At 43.8% G+C, this 15,056-nt stretch overlaps 1 protein-coding gene across 2 annotated transcripts in view; it reads right to left on the bottom strand.

Annotated features, from left to right (window-relative positions):
- The window catches only part of ARIH1 (ariadne RBR E3 ubiquitin protein ligase 1), a 138,551-nt gene that overhangs the window by 63,521 nt on the left and 59,974 nt on the right, over positions 1 to 15,056 (bottom strand). For both annotated transcript variants that reach the window (XM_030577593.1, XM_030577594.1), the window contains exon 3: positions 6,891 to 7,035. In XM_030577593.1, coding sequence (XP_030433453.1) covers positions 6,891 to 7,035 — 145 coding nt within the window. The remainder of the gene's footprint in view (positions 1 to 6,890; positions 7,036 to 15,056) is intronic.

The following is a 15,056-nucleotide window of genomic DNA, read 5'->3' as shown; positions in this document are numbered from 1 at the left end:
CTAAGCTGACTGGTCTGTAATTCCCTGGGTTGTCCTTATTTCCCTTTTTGTAGGTTGGCACTATATTTGCCCTTTTCCAGTCTTCTGGAATCTCTCCCGTCTTCCATGACTTTTCAAGCTAATCTCTCATGGCTCAGACATCTCCCTCAGTCAGCTCCTCGAGCATTCTAGGATGTACTTCATAAGGCCATGGTGACGTGAAGACATCTAAATTGTCTAAGCAATTTTTAACTTGTTCTTTCCCTATTTTAGCCTCTGATCCTACCTCATTTTTACTGGCATTCACTATATTAGACGACCAATCGCTACTAACTTTCTTGGTGAAAACTGAAACAAAACATTTATGCCATTTCCCACATTTCTGTTATCATTCCTCCACTCACTGAATAATCCCTACTGTCCACAGCACCGTCATACCCCCAACGCAAAGCTTCAATTCAATCCAAACTAGGTGACTGACAGCGACCTCAGCATGAACAGAGACTCATGCCTTTCATAAAAAAAGGACGAGAGATTAAAGGACCTGGTTTTTCTGCACCATTTCCCCCCGATTCTTCATATGCTGAAAAAAATGGAGGATTTCCTTCCATTTTGCCTAAACTTTATACCCTCACCCTGGAGGCGTTTCCCTAACAGACACTAGCCTCCTTCCAGTTAAGCTAAGGACTAGACTGTTCTCCTACTGACCCCTACGCTACTGCTCTCAAGGTACAAAGGAAAGCAGAAACACCTACAGTGAGCACTCAGGCTCCCTGAGAGAACAGGAAATGGAGCAAATGGAACTACAGCAGGGAGCATACTGTTACAATTACTGGTCCCAAAATTGTGACAGGGAGGGGACTTGCAGTCGTAAGTTTTAACTTTGCTGTTCATAGCACAGTAACTTTATTCAACCTCAGGGGTTTCTTTGGCCACATGAAAATCCATGTCAAGTGTCAGTATGAAATTTCCAGAACATTATCTGATGCCCCCTTCCCTTCAATCCTGACCTGTGAGAACCCCTATTCCAAGAGTGATAGGCAATTCAGTTATTACATTGTTTTGGCCAATACGCTACTGCCAACTGTGCTGAGCTTGCTGTGTGTAAAACCCTCCATACTTAACTCACTGGTATTCCCATGGTGGTATGAGAAACAGAACTGTCAAATGCAGTCTGTCTTTGTCAATGCTTTAAAATTACTTATTATGGAAGATTTACTGGAAACTGAAAGCACTGAAGCAATTATATGCATGCATGCACGCGCGCGCACACACACACACACACACACACACACACACACACACATCCCCGAAAGCAGAATACTGAGACAGTCTATTTTCCTGTGGGGAAAAAAGGGCGAGATTTTACTGAAAAAGAAGTTTATGAAGATCTCCAGAAGACAAGCATGGAGTCTGGCAAATGTATTCAAAGCACAGGTTTGGAAAAACCAGGAAGCAGGAGTAACACCATGTTTCCACACTTTCAGCTAGATCAGCAGTTCTCAACCAGAGTTCCAGGGCCCCCTGGGGGGCCCCAAGCAGGTTTTGGGAGGGTCTGTCAAGCAGGGCTGGCACTAGCCTTGCTGGAGCCAGGAAGGAAAGCCAAAGCCCTGCTGTGCGGGGCAGAAGCCCAGGGCCTCGAGCCTCACCATCCGGGGCTGAAGCCAAAGCCTGAGCAACTTAGCTTTGCAGATCACACAACTGCATTGCTTGCTGCCCCCTAAAGCTGGCCCTGGCTTTTATATGCAGAAAAATATTTGTTGTGGCATAGGTGGGCCATGGAGTTTTTATAACATGTTGAGGGGGCATCAGAAAGAAAAAGATAAGAATCTCTGAGCTAGATAATTTCCCACTGTGATACTGAATAAGCAGTGCCCATTCCTCAGCCAAGAAAACAGTCCAAACAATCCAGGGCCTGAAAGTGTAAGATTAACTTCATGGATATGACTAATACCCAGATGCTTAAAAGCAGCATGTGGAGAAGGGGCTATGGCAGATGTCACAGTGATGGGCAAGGTATAAATATGTAGTGGTAGTACAGATATGGGCGAGGAGCCCACTTGGGGCAGGAGGTTTGCGTTGAATTTACTATGCTCCACTTTCAATATAGAACAGTGAAAAGTGGTTTTTTATTTGGGGGTATGGGGGTGCGCATGCACACTCTAAGAGGTAAGGTGACCTGTAAGTGGGGGGGTAGGGGAGAGAAATCAGACATGTGCCCTTTCTGTTTCTTCATGATAGATAAAAGGTACTCAAAGTTTGTTTAAGATGGCTTCTTTGCTTTCTTAGAACTCTGTATTAGGAATGCTAAGTTTGCCTGTCCCTGGCTTTGCTAGACTTGCTGGAATTCTCAAATGAACACCGATATTTAAAAGTGAATAAAGATGTCCCTTCTCAGTTATTTAAGTTAGGCAGTTTAATAGCCAATCAAAATCATTTCGCTCTTAGCCAAGTTTCACTTTCTCAATACTGCAATGTCATAACCCTACTAACTCTTCAGTCAGACTTTTCCAAGGTAGACTAGACATGAATTTCTAATGAAAAACAAGTATGAATTTCTACTCAAGCAGATTTTTTAAATATCTTTATACAACAAAGCAGATCTACACTCATCTCCCCTGCAGTTCACCTTTAAAGGCAAAGAGGGAGTGCAGAAGACTCTGAAGATATAAAAGGAGGAGGACTGGGCAAGTTTATATTTCCTCAACCATTTATATTTCATTTCTGGAGGACAATGTTTTATTCCTTACTGGCTAGAGGGTACCCAATGGTAAATTCCTCCAGTGCAGCACAATGCTGAGACTCTCGCAGGTGGTAGAGTCTGTGCATTGCTCTTCCTTGCACACAGAGCTCGCACGTCCCATTCCTCACTGGGGAAAGTCTTGCAGCCATGCCAATCAACAAAACAGTACTCTTTTTCAAGGCAGGTCATGAAACCAAAGTGCAAAATGGAGACCTGAAAAGTAGGCTAATAAACAAACCTAGCATAAAAATGGAAAGCTCTCATGTCTTGATTATATAAAGGTTTCCTGTTTTCAAAAGAGATCAAACCAGGGTGCCACTTGTTTTTGAAGATCATTCCCACTCCATATGGAACTGCAAGCTCAAATAAAGAAAACTAAGTTCCTGATGGATGTTGATTGATGGCAAAGCCACAGAAAAGCTGAGACTTCTGTGTTTCAGAGCCTTACATTTTTCTACCAATCTTATCCTACCTCTCCCTGTTTGTTCTGTCCATCTGTAGTATCCCAACACCCAAACTGTCAGCTTTCTGGGAAGGGAATTGTTATGTTATTTGTCTGCATGGCACACAGCAGCCACCTTGATACATATAACTTACATTTGGGAAAGTAAACTGCCACAACGACTCAGCAGGCTGAACTACAGCCACTGGAGGACCATTCCACCTAAGCTATTCCACAAACATAGAACTACTGTGCATATAGTATAAAGAATTAGATAAATAATTCCACATCTGCTAGTTTTATTCGCTATAGAAAACAGTGTAATTTCATTTTCCAGTCATTTCCCTAGACTCCACATTTCAGTTTAATCCTATCATGTACTCTTTTAAAAAGTTTTCTATCTTGTCCTACTTTATTTATATCCACCAGCTTCTCCTCTAGTGTTTTTTACAACACTCAGTATTAGACTTGTGACGTTTCTCTGCATGTCTCATTGAGTATCTGACCTTTTAAAAAATAATTTGATCTAATGGTTTGGTTTATGCTTTGCCGAACAGCTTTACTGCATTGTTGCCCACAACCTGACAGCACCCCTTAAAGCCATGGTCCCCAAAGTGGTGCCCGTGGGCACCATCGTGCCCACCGGGGCATTTATGTGCGCCCGCCTAGTGCCCAGCAGGGGAGAGAAGTCGCAGCCCTGCACCTGATGGGGACAGAGAACTCAAGCTGCGAGCACGGTGTTCTCTTTTCCCAGCAGGCGCGGGGCCTGTCTCCTGCCCAGCAGGAAAGACAAGCCACAGCCCCTCACCTGATGGGGACAGAGAACTCCGGGGCTGCAGGCGCTGGTGTTCTTGGTTCCTGGCAGGCGCAGGGCCACGGCTTAAGCCGGAGGGAAGCCGCGGCCCCATGCCTGCCGGGGACAGTACTCCGGGTCTGCAGACTGTGGGCGCCGGTGTTCTCTGTCCTCGCAGCTTCTCTCCGGCTTCTCTCTGGATTCATATGTGTTATATTAAATATGATGTTTTTCGTATTATTTAATGTACAAATACAAAATAAGCCTTGAAAAATTGATGGCGCCGGCCACACACTTCTGAAAACATGAATGTGCTACTGGCCACAAAAAGGTTGGGGACCACTGCCTTAAAGTGTACCATAATGTATCTGCAAATACAGTAACTGTCAATATACAGCTGGAATGTAACAAACCTAACTCTGGATACATGGCAATGGTTTTCAGTGCAGCCTTTAGTCACGCTTTGTTAAGTAACACCTTTCTTTCATTGCTCAAATGTTATGCCACAATCTTTTCTGAAACTAATCACTTCTATATGAAAAGATTTAGTGCATCACAAATTTAATAGTGTAACTCAAAGTGATTATATTTTACCTATACAGTAGAACCTAAGAGTTCCATACACCTCAGGAATGGAGAACGTCTAACTCTGAAATGTTCCATAACACTGAACAAGAGATTATGGACTTCAGCCACATTTAGGCCCTCAGGGCTTCTGCCCCACGGGAGAGCACCAGGGCTCAGCGCTTTAAACATAGGGGGAGCAAAGGGCTTCAGCCCCACTCCATCGTTCGAGGGGCACCGGAGGCTCAGGGCTTCAGCCCATCAGCTTCGTTCCCAACCTCTGCCCTGCGGAGGGTACCGGTGCCACTCCTGGCTTCAACTGGGAGCAGGGAGCGGGGCAGGAAGAGCAAAGAGTCTGCCAGGGCTTGGGGCTTTAACTACGGGGGGAGTGCTGGGGCTGAAACCGGTCCTCCCCTTGTAGCTAAAGCCCAAGCCCTGGCACCTGAAGCTGGGACAGACACGGGGCTGAAGCCCTGAGCCCTGGCACCCCCCATCCCGAGGCTGAAACCAGGAGTGGAACCGCAGGACTGAAGCTCTGAGCCCCAGTGCTCCCATCCCCTATCTAAAGCCTAAACCCCAGTGCTCCCGTGAGTCAGAAGCTCCCAGTCCTTCCACCTCTGAGCCCTGACAACGCCCCCGTCCCCTGCAGAAGCTGCAGCCTCAACCCCCAATGGCTGAAGTCCTGAGGTTTTGCTTTTTTTTTTTTTTTTATTTGCACTGCTGCCTGATTGAGGACTTCCCGTTCCACTGGGTCTGGTTCACTGGTGCTCATATCTTTCAGGTTCTACTGCAGGGGTGGGCAAATTTTTTGGCCCAAGGGCCACATCTGGGTGGGGAAATTGCATGTGGGGCCATGAATGTACAGCTAGGGCAGGGGGTTGGGGTGCAGGAGGGAGTGAAGGGTGTGGGAAGGGGTGCAGTGTGGAGGAAGGGGCACAGCAGGGATGAGGGGTGTACGAGGGGGCTCAGAGTAGGGGGTTGGGGTGCAGGAGGGTGTGTGGCATGCAGGAGGGGACTCAGGGCAGGAGGTTGGGGTGCGGAAAGGGTGTGGCAGGGGGCTTGAGGAGGGGGTTGGGGTGCTGGAGGAGTTTGGGGTGCGGGCTCTGGCTTGGCACCACTTACCTTGAATGGCTCTGGGGTGGAAGTGGCGCACTCAGGAAGGGTCCCAGCCTTGGGAAGGGGGCAGAGGGCTCTGCCTGCCGTCTTCGCCTGTGGGTACCACCCCGAAGCTCCCACTGGCTGCGGTTCCCCATTCCCAGCCAATGGGAGCGGGGTTGGGGGGGGAGGCCAGCCTGCAGGGGAGGGCAGTGCACGGAGCCCTCTGTCCCCCGCTCTCCCCGGGCTGTGGGGCTGGCCACTTCCAGGAGTGGTGTGGCACAGGGCCGGGGTAGGCAGGGAGCTTGCCTTAGCCCGCAGCGCCACAATAGTGGCAACCCCAGCTGGATCTGGCCCATGGGCAGTAGTTTTGCCCACCCCTGTTCTACTGTATCTGCATGAAAAAAAAAATCAGAACTAGCATTTGCAAAACTTTGAAGTTTGAAGATGTGCTTGTACTCTTGCTTCTCTGATGAATTACCATCCTGTCCTCAATTTGGTTTTTAAAAATAAACTCTAAATGACTAAGGAAATAAATTGTTTAACCATTCTGTACTGAATGGAAGAGAAGAAATTAAAAGTAGAGGATTCCAGGAGGGAGGGGAGGAAGAGATTACATAATTCCATAGTCCCTGCCATGTAATTTGGATTTAATGTGCTGCTATAGGACACTGGGGCCTACAATACTTGTGAAGTATAACTGCTTCAAGAGAAATAGCACCCTGAACTCTGATCCTGGAAACAAAGGCTTTTCACTTCTACCTAGATAGATGTTTCAACCTCTAGTGCAGTGGCTCTCAAACTGTGGGTTGGGACCCCAAGTGGGTCATGATCTTGTTTTAATGGGGTCCCCAGGGCTGTTAAATTTGCTGGGGCCTGAGACTGAAGCCAAAATCCAAACCCCACCACCCAGGGCTGAAGCCCTCAAGCTTCGGTGCCCCCTACAGGGAGAGAAGAGGCAGCTACAGCTTGGTCCCCTGGGGTCTCCCAGTAATTTTTGTTGTCAGAAGGGGGTCACGGTGCAATAATGTTTGAGAAACCCTGCCCTAGTGACTTCAATGTCCCTTTGCAAAGGTAATTTTTTGTTTGGAGCTGCTTTCCTATTTCTCAGTGCTTACACAAGTTTTAAGTGGTAACACATTTAAAGGAATCAGTTTGCCCATAAAATATGTCTTTTGTCAGAGTGAAAACAACTGCGATTCTTCAGTTTAAGAAAAGAGACTTGCACTGGGCTATAAACAATTGCTCTCTTCCTTGAGCGGCCAGGTACTCACCGAGTTGGGGTAGTTCAGATAGCAGATCTGACAAGGCATGTCCTGGGCTGATGACCTTGTGTTCATCTGACGTGTTCGAGACTTTTTACTTGGGTTAATTACATGACACTCAGCAAAAAGCTTCTCCAGGTTGCCATCAAAATACCTGCATGATGCACACAGGAAGGGGATGAGAATGTAGCCACCACACTTGAACAGAAATAAAACAGAGGCAATAATTATTTAACAATTCTTTCTTTTCAAAGAAGCTAGACACTAATTTTTGATGAATGAAAGAATTTTGCTTGTACCAGACGATAATTTCAATTCAAATTCTGTGTTAGTGTCTTTGATCAGGTTGTGCTTTTGAGTAAATTGTACTAAATTCAGTTATGTCCAAAGTTTCAGAAAAAACTGTCAAAGCCCTGTTACTTTTAAAAAGAATAGGCCCACACAATAACTCTTCATTGGAACACTGTCCAGGACTGTACTATAAAGACTTAAGAAACTGCCAAATGTATAACTTAAAGGAGATTTGGGGGCCTGAGTCCATTTCCCGTGGAAACCTATGGGTGTGTCACAGGGCATTGCCAAGACCTCATGAATTCCAGCCAAGTTAGTACACAAATCTGAGGAAGATGAAGATTGAGCATGTTTAGCCTTCGCCTCCTATAATAAAGTAAAACTTAGATTGTGTGATTATGAATTTGAGTGACAACAAGGTATTGCCAGAATTGGGAAACAGGAATAAAGGCATCCTTCAATAAAATTTCATAGGACAAATTTGATTCAGGGCCAGTAAAGCAGAAGTGATGATGTGTTTTGGAATCAAAAAGCTAGTTAGGTTTTCTGACAGAGTCACCTGCTATTTAAAAAAGCAAGTAGTTTTTTTTTTAATTGATATTGTACAGGACAATAAGAATGAGACAGGCAAACAAATTAACAGGATAATTTGATAAGAGTGCTTCAGCCCCACAGACAGCAGTTCCCTGGACTTTGGGAGGATGGGTGAGGGGTGTGAGTATCTGGGCTAGGGGTCCCCATGGTTGGGTTTTGGAGAGGAGGGGGTTCAAGTGTATTGGCTGGGGGCCCCGCGCAGATGGGCTCTGGAGGGGAGAGGTTGTCTGGCCCTCCAATTGGGCTGGGGGAGGGAGAGGGGTAAGAGGGGCAGAGAAATAGAAACTGTTTCAAATTTTTGTGTGCATCTGTATTGTTACAGACATACTTGCTGGACAGGTATTTGGAAATAAATATCAAAATTGAAACTGGCATGATTATGTAGCATTATTTTGACAAATAATATTTGTAGAATTTTAAAATAGTGTGTGCAGATTTTTTTTTTTTTTTTTGGTGCAGAATGCCCCCCAGTAGTATCTAATCCATCATCAACATTATAACATGAAGCGTTTTATTAGCTGAGTGGTGTCCCAAGCAGAGAGGCTTAGAATCATAGAATACCACGGTTGAAAGGGACCTCAAGAGGTCATCTAGTCCAACCCCCTGTTCAAAGCAGGACTAATCCCCAGCTAAATCCCCAAATCGCCCCTTAAGGAGGGAACTCTCAATCCTGGGTTTAGCAGGCCAATGCTCAAACCACTGAGCTATCCTTCCCCCATCCCTTCCATGCTTGGAACTAGTTAAAACACACTAATAAAACCAAAGGAGAAAAATATTTCTCTAGTGATTGCCAATTTGCCATTATTCTTTCTTCATCTTCATTCCCCTCTGCCCTTCCCTTTTTTAAAAAAGGACCACTTTTCTTCCAAATCCCACAGCCATGGTCACCCCAGTATTTTGATGCCCCTCGTCCTCCATCATAAGGTTGGCAAGTTGAAGACCGCTTTGGCAGAAGGGTTCAGGGAGATCATCATTCCCTTCTCCGTGAATTACAGAGCACCAAGACGATTTGACTTTGAAAACACAACATCAAGATATCACAAGATCTTCCATGAGGCTGTGGTAGTTCTCGGTGACTCACCAAGCCAGACAGATGAACAGCTGAACTCAATTCATTGTAAATGGCTCAACATGGGGGAACAAAAAGGGCTATTTGTTGTGACAGCACTTCCTCCCCAACAAAAGTCAGACAGTTAAATCCAACCCAGGTGGCAACTGCCATAAAGTTACCACCATTTGATAGTGATTCAGTAGAACTGGATTTGATTGTCTTAATTCTATTTCCAGCAGACACTTGTCCATGTAGCTAGGTGTGTGGAGAACCAGTCATGGTCAAAGAGAGTCTTTAAAAACCATGTATCCAATTTGCCCCAAATCAAGACATCTGAATGTTGGGCTCTAGTGGGAACAACAAAGCCTCCTCTCACTGGGCAGTCGAAACTGCTTGCTGGAAAGAAACACCTGTTTCACACAAAAGCCTGGGACTATGCCAGCTGGAAGAATAACTAGCTAACCTCACCTTCCTGTCAGTGGGGGCTAACGCTGCTTCAATTGTTCTAGAGCCCAGGAGTTTTCAGCAATTCTCCTCCAGCTGTACATGTATTAAAAGGCTTTACATGCCAAATTAAAAGCTTATTAATATTTTGTAAATGAAATTCTATTCTCTACCACCATCAACTAAGAATTCTGCTGCTTGTGCACCAGCATTGTTTGCAAGTTATAATTACAAAGGAAGGATGTAAAAATGAGAACCAAATTGATTCAATGAGCCCCAAAAGGATATCAAACATTCGCAACTGAAGAGATACTAAGGACATGAGCAAATTTCTTATGGTATAATCAGAGAACTGGAAGGGACCTCAAGAGGTCATCTAGTCCAGCCCCCTGCACTCAAGACAGAATTAAGTATTGTCTAGACCAGGGGAAGGCAACCTATGGCATATGCGCCAAAGGCGGAACGCGAGCTGATTTTCAGTGCCACTCATGCTGCCCGGGTCCTGGCTACCAGTGCGAGGGGCTCTGCATTTTAATTTAATTTTAAATGAAGCTTCTTGAACATTTTAAAAACCTTATTTACTTTACATACAACAATAGTTTAGTTATATATTATAGACTTATAGAAAGAGACCTCCTAAAAACTTTAAAATGTATTACCGGCACGCGAAACCTTAAATTAGAGTGACTAGATGAAGACTTGGCACACCACTTCTGAAAGGCTGCTGACCGCTGATCTAGACCATCCCTGACAGGTGTTTGCCCAACCTGCTCTTAAAAATCCCCCAATGGAGAAGATTCCACAACCTCCCTAGGCAATTTATTCCAGTGCTTAACCGCTGACAGTTAGGAAGTTTTTCCTAGTGTCCAACCTAAACCGCCCTTGCTGCAATTTAAACCCATTGCTTCTTGTCCTATCCTCAGAGGTTAAGAACAACAATTTTTCTCCCTCCTCCTCGTTAACAACCTTTTATGTACTTGAAAACTAATCAGAAGTGTCCTATTAGGGCTCATTTAGTCCATTTCCCCAATGTATCATCTATAACAATCCAGTTTAGCAAAGCTATTTTCTCAGTGTGTAAGTACCTGAGACTACAGAGGACCCTACCTACAAGATGGTCATAAATGTTGCAGCAAGGACCTTGATTTCTAACATTGCAGTGCCACAGATTCAGCTAAATTTACGAATTGAGTTTTAATGAATTAAACTTATGTTAGATGGCGTTCTGGCAGTGGTGTTGGAGAATGGGCTTCTGATCCCTGGGAAAGTGTTGCAGAGATTTTAGGGACCTGTCCCCTCACAAGAAGGTGTTGAGGCTTTTAAAAGTGAGATGGGGATGTTTGTCTCCCCTACGTTCCTTTAAGGGCAGGCTGGAGACCTGAACTTCCAGTTTCCCCATCCGAACAGCCAGCTGCTACCCCACTATTTCCAATCTCAATATCCACCACTGCATCCAACAAATGAGCATATTAATTTGGCATGCCACACCAGCCAGCAGTTTATATAATGATGCTGACATTTCAAATGTCATTAGGGTTATGAGTTAACATACCATTAAGATAATGGGGACAGTTCGCATCTGTTACAGCAGTTGTTTGAAGGGGTTTTCAGACCCAGAAACACTGCATAGGTATTAGAACTCAGTGTAAAATTTCTGAATTCTGCAGGAAGTGGTAAATTTGGGAACACCACAATATACTGGGCCTTGGAACAGTTTTTGATGTTAGTTGAGAGACTAAATTTGATCACAGCTTGTAATTCTCTTCAAATACAGCAAAGATAAGGAGCCAAAAAATCTAGAATGGTTTAATAAACTCATTGCATACTCATTATATTAATTTATTTTATCAGTGTCAAGTGTAGAAGTATTAGGCAGGCCAAAAGAGAATTTAAAGAGCAACTAGCAAAAGAAAAAAAAAATAGCCAAAAAAATTTCACATATATCAGAAGCAGGAAGCCTGCCAAATAATCAATGGGGCCACTGGACAATCAAGGTGCTAAAGGAACACACAAAGAAGCCTAGGCCATTGAAGATAAATTAAATGAATACTTTGCATCGGTCTTTCCTGCAAGGGAAGTGAGGGAGATTCCCACACCTGCACCATTCTTTTTAGGTGACTAATCAGAAGAACTGTCCCAGATTGAGGTTCTGGAACAAATTGATAAATTATACAGTAATAAGTCAGTAGGACCAAATGGTATTCACCTGAGTTCTAAAGGAACTCAGATATGAAATTGCAGACTACTAACTGTGGTATGTAACCTAGCCTCTTTAATCAGCCTCTGTACCAGATGATGGGTGGATAATTTATATGACACTGATTTATAACACAAAAAAGGTGCCAGGGTCTCATGGCAATTACAGACCAATAAGTCTAACTTCAGTACCAGGCAAACTGGCTGGAACTATGGCAAAGAACAGAATTATCAGACACAGAGGAACATAATATGTTTTATGAACCCAGTTATACTTTCGGCCTTCACATCCCCTGACAATAAGTTCAACAACTTCACTGCGCCTTGTATGAAGTACTTTATGTTGGTTTTAAACATGCTGCTATTAATTTCATTGGGTAACCCCTGGTTCTTGTGTTATGTGAAGGGATAAACAACACTTCCTTATTCACTTTCTCCACACCAGTCATGATTTTATAAACCTCTATCATCTTCTCCCTTAATAGTCTCTTTTCCAAGATGAACAGTCCCAAGTCTTTTTAATCTCTTCTTCATATGGAAGCTGTTCCGTACCCTCAGTCATTTTGTTGCCCCCTCTGCAACTTTTCCAGTTATATCTTTTTTGAGATGGGGAGACCAGAAATGCCAACAAGCAGTGGTGTGGTGCGTACCATGGATTATGATATTTTCTGTCTTATTATCCATCCCTTTCCTAATGGTTCCTAACATCGTTAACTTTTTTCCCCACTGCTGCTGCATATTTAAAGGATGTTTTCAGAGGAACTAGCTACAATGACTCTAAGATCTCTTTCTTGAGTGGTAACAACTAATTCAGACCCCACCATTTTGGAAAAAATATTCCTAACTAGATTTACAATGCAGATTATTTTGCATTTATCAACACTGAATTTCATCTGCTATTTTGTTGCCCAGCCACCCAGTTTTATGAGATCCCTTCGTAATATTTCGCAGTCCCTGGGGGACACCACTATTTACCTCTCTCCACTGTGAAAACTGACCTATTCTTACCCCAGGGGTCGGCAGCCTTTGGCACACAGCTCGCCAGTTTATTTACCTGCTGCGTTGGCAGGTTCGGTGGACCACGGCTCCCACTGGCAGCAGTTCGCCATCCCAGGACAATGGGAGCAGCAGAAAGCGCTGAGGGATGTGCTGGCCGCGGCTTCCTGCCACCCACATTGGCCTGGGACGACAAACCACGGCCAGTGCGGCAGGTAAACAAACTGGCCCAGCCCGTCAGGGTGCTTACCCTGGTGAGCCGCATGCCAGAGGTTGCCGACCGCTGTCCTATCCTTTGTTTCCTAGCCTTTAACGAGTTACTGATCCTTTAGAGAATCTTCTTGTTTATCCCATGAATCCTTAGTTTGCTTAACAGCCCTTGGTGAGAGACCTTATCAAAGGCTTCTGAAAGTCCAAGTATACCATATCCACTGGATCACCCATGTCCACATGCTTGTTCACACCTTCAAAGAATTCTAATAGGTTGGTGAGGCATGACTTCCATTTACAAAAGCAATGTTGCCTCTCTCCCTCCCCACAACATATGTTCATATATGTGTCTGATAATTTTGTTCTTTACCATAGTTTCAACCAATTTGTCTGGTACTGAAGTTAGATTTACTGGCCCACAATTGCCATGAGAGTTCCTGGAACCTTTGATTTTAAAATCAGTGTCAGATTAACTATCCTCCCATCATCTGGTACAGAGGCTGATAAAGTGATAGTTCTGTTATTCCATATTTGAGTTCCTTCTGAACTCAGTGACTGTTCAATTGATCACTTTGTTCCAAAACCTAAAGCTGGGACGGTTCCTCAGATTTGTCACCTAAAAAGAATGGCTCAGGTGTGGGAATCTCCCTCACATCCTCTTCAACAAAGACTAGTGCAGATAAATCACTTAGCTTGTCTGCAATGATCCTGTATTCCTTGAGTGCTCCTTTAGTACCTCGATTGTTCAGTGGCCCCACTGATTGTTTGGTAGGCATCTTGCTTCTGATGTACTTAACATTTTTGCTGTTAGTTTTTGAGTTTTTTGCTAGTTGCTCTTTGAATTCTCTTCTAGCCTGCCTAATAACATTTTTATATTCAGCTTGTCAGAATTTATTATGCCTCTTAATATTCTCCTCAGTGAGATCTGATTTCCAATTTTTAATGGATATCTGTCTCTAACCACCTTTTTTACTCTGTTGTTTAGCCAGACTGGCATTTTTGGTTCTCTGTTTTTATTACTATAATTGGGCACATACATTTAGTTTGATCCTCTATTATGGCGTTTTAAAAATGTTTCCATGCAGCTTGCAAGCATTTCACTCTTGTAATTGTTTCTTTTAATTTATGTTCAACTGTCTTCCTCATTTTTGTGTAGTTCCCTTTTTTGAAGTTAATTAGTGGGTGTGTTTCACTGGTATTCTCCTCTCTCCCCCACCAAAAGCTATAAAATTAAATTTCATTGTGATCGCTAGGGTTAAGATTTTGGCACAGGGATTTTTATTAAAATTCACAGGCCGGCAGCCTGAGCCCTGCCACATGGGGCTGATATGGAAATCACTGAGGTTTGTTAAAGTCATGGATTCCATCACCTTCGTGACCAAATTATATCCTTAATAACTGTTATTACCAAGCAGTTCAGCTCTATTCACCTCTTGGACCAGACCTTGTGTGCCATTTAGGATTAAATCATTAATTGCCTCTCCCCTTGTGGATTCCAGGACTAGCTGGTCCAAGAAGCAGTCATTAATGGTATCTAGAAATTTTATCTTTGCACCTCATCCCAAGGTGATATGTTCCCAGTCAATATGGGGATAATTGAAACCTCTCACCCTATTATTACTGGGTTTTCTGTTTTCACAGCCTCTCTAATCTACTTTAGCATTTCACAATAACAGTCACCATTCTGGTCAGGTGGTTGGCAGTATATTCCTACTGCCGTACTATTATTCAAGTATGGAATTCCTATTCATAGAGATTCAGTTGTACAGTTTGATTTATTTAAGTTTATTATATTTAACAACGTTTTCTTTCACATATAGTACCACTCCTCCACCAGCATGACCTACTCTGTCATTTGTATACATTTTGTACCTTGGTATTACTGTATCCCATTAATCATCATCTTTTCACCACTAACTACTACTTTTCACCTGAGGTGGTCTTCCTCCTCTCAACGCCAAATTAGTAACAATTTCAGATCGACTATTTCCCCTCCCTCCCTCCTTTCAATTTTTGCCAACAACAGCTACACGGTTACAACATGAAAAGTTTTAAATGATCCTCAACATGTCACACTGCACTAAAGGTTGGGGATAAAACAGGCTCAGAGTTAGAGACATAAGTAAACGAATTCTTTGGCAGATTTCAGAGCAGATTTGGAAGTACTGAGATACCTCCAAGTATAAGTCACATATTCAACTGTCTTAAAATCACAGTTTCAAGCATTTTGGTAATACATCCTCAAAAAAAGGGTCACGGAGTTAACACTGCCAGAAGGGGTCTACCTAAGTCAAAAGCATGCACTGATGGGACTGAAAGAAGGGAGATTCTGTAGGCCAGACTTTGCTCTGACCCCAATACTTTCAGAGGATTTGAGTGAGTCAGTAACTAAC

This window comes from Gopherus evgoodei, chromosome 10, assembly GCF_007399415.2.
Source record: "Gopherus evgoodei ecotype Sinaloan lineage chromosome 10, rGopEvg1_v1.p, whole genome shotgun sequence".
NCBI classification, from domain to species: Eukaryota; Metazoa; Chordata; order Testudines; family Testudinidae; genus Gopherus; species Gopherus evgoodei.
This window is presented reverse-complemented; position numbering and strand designations above follow the sequence as displayed.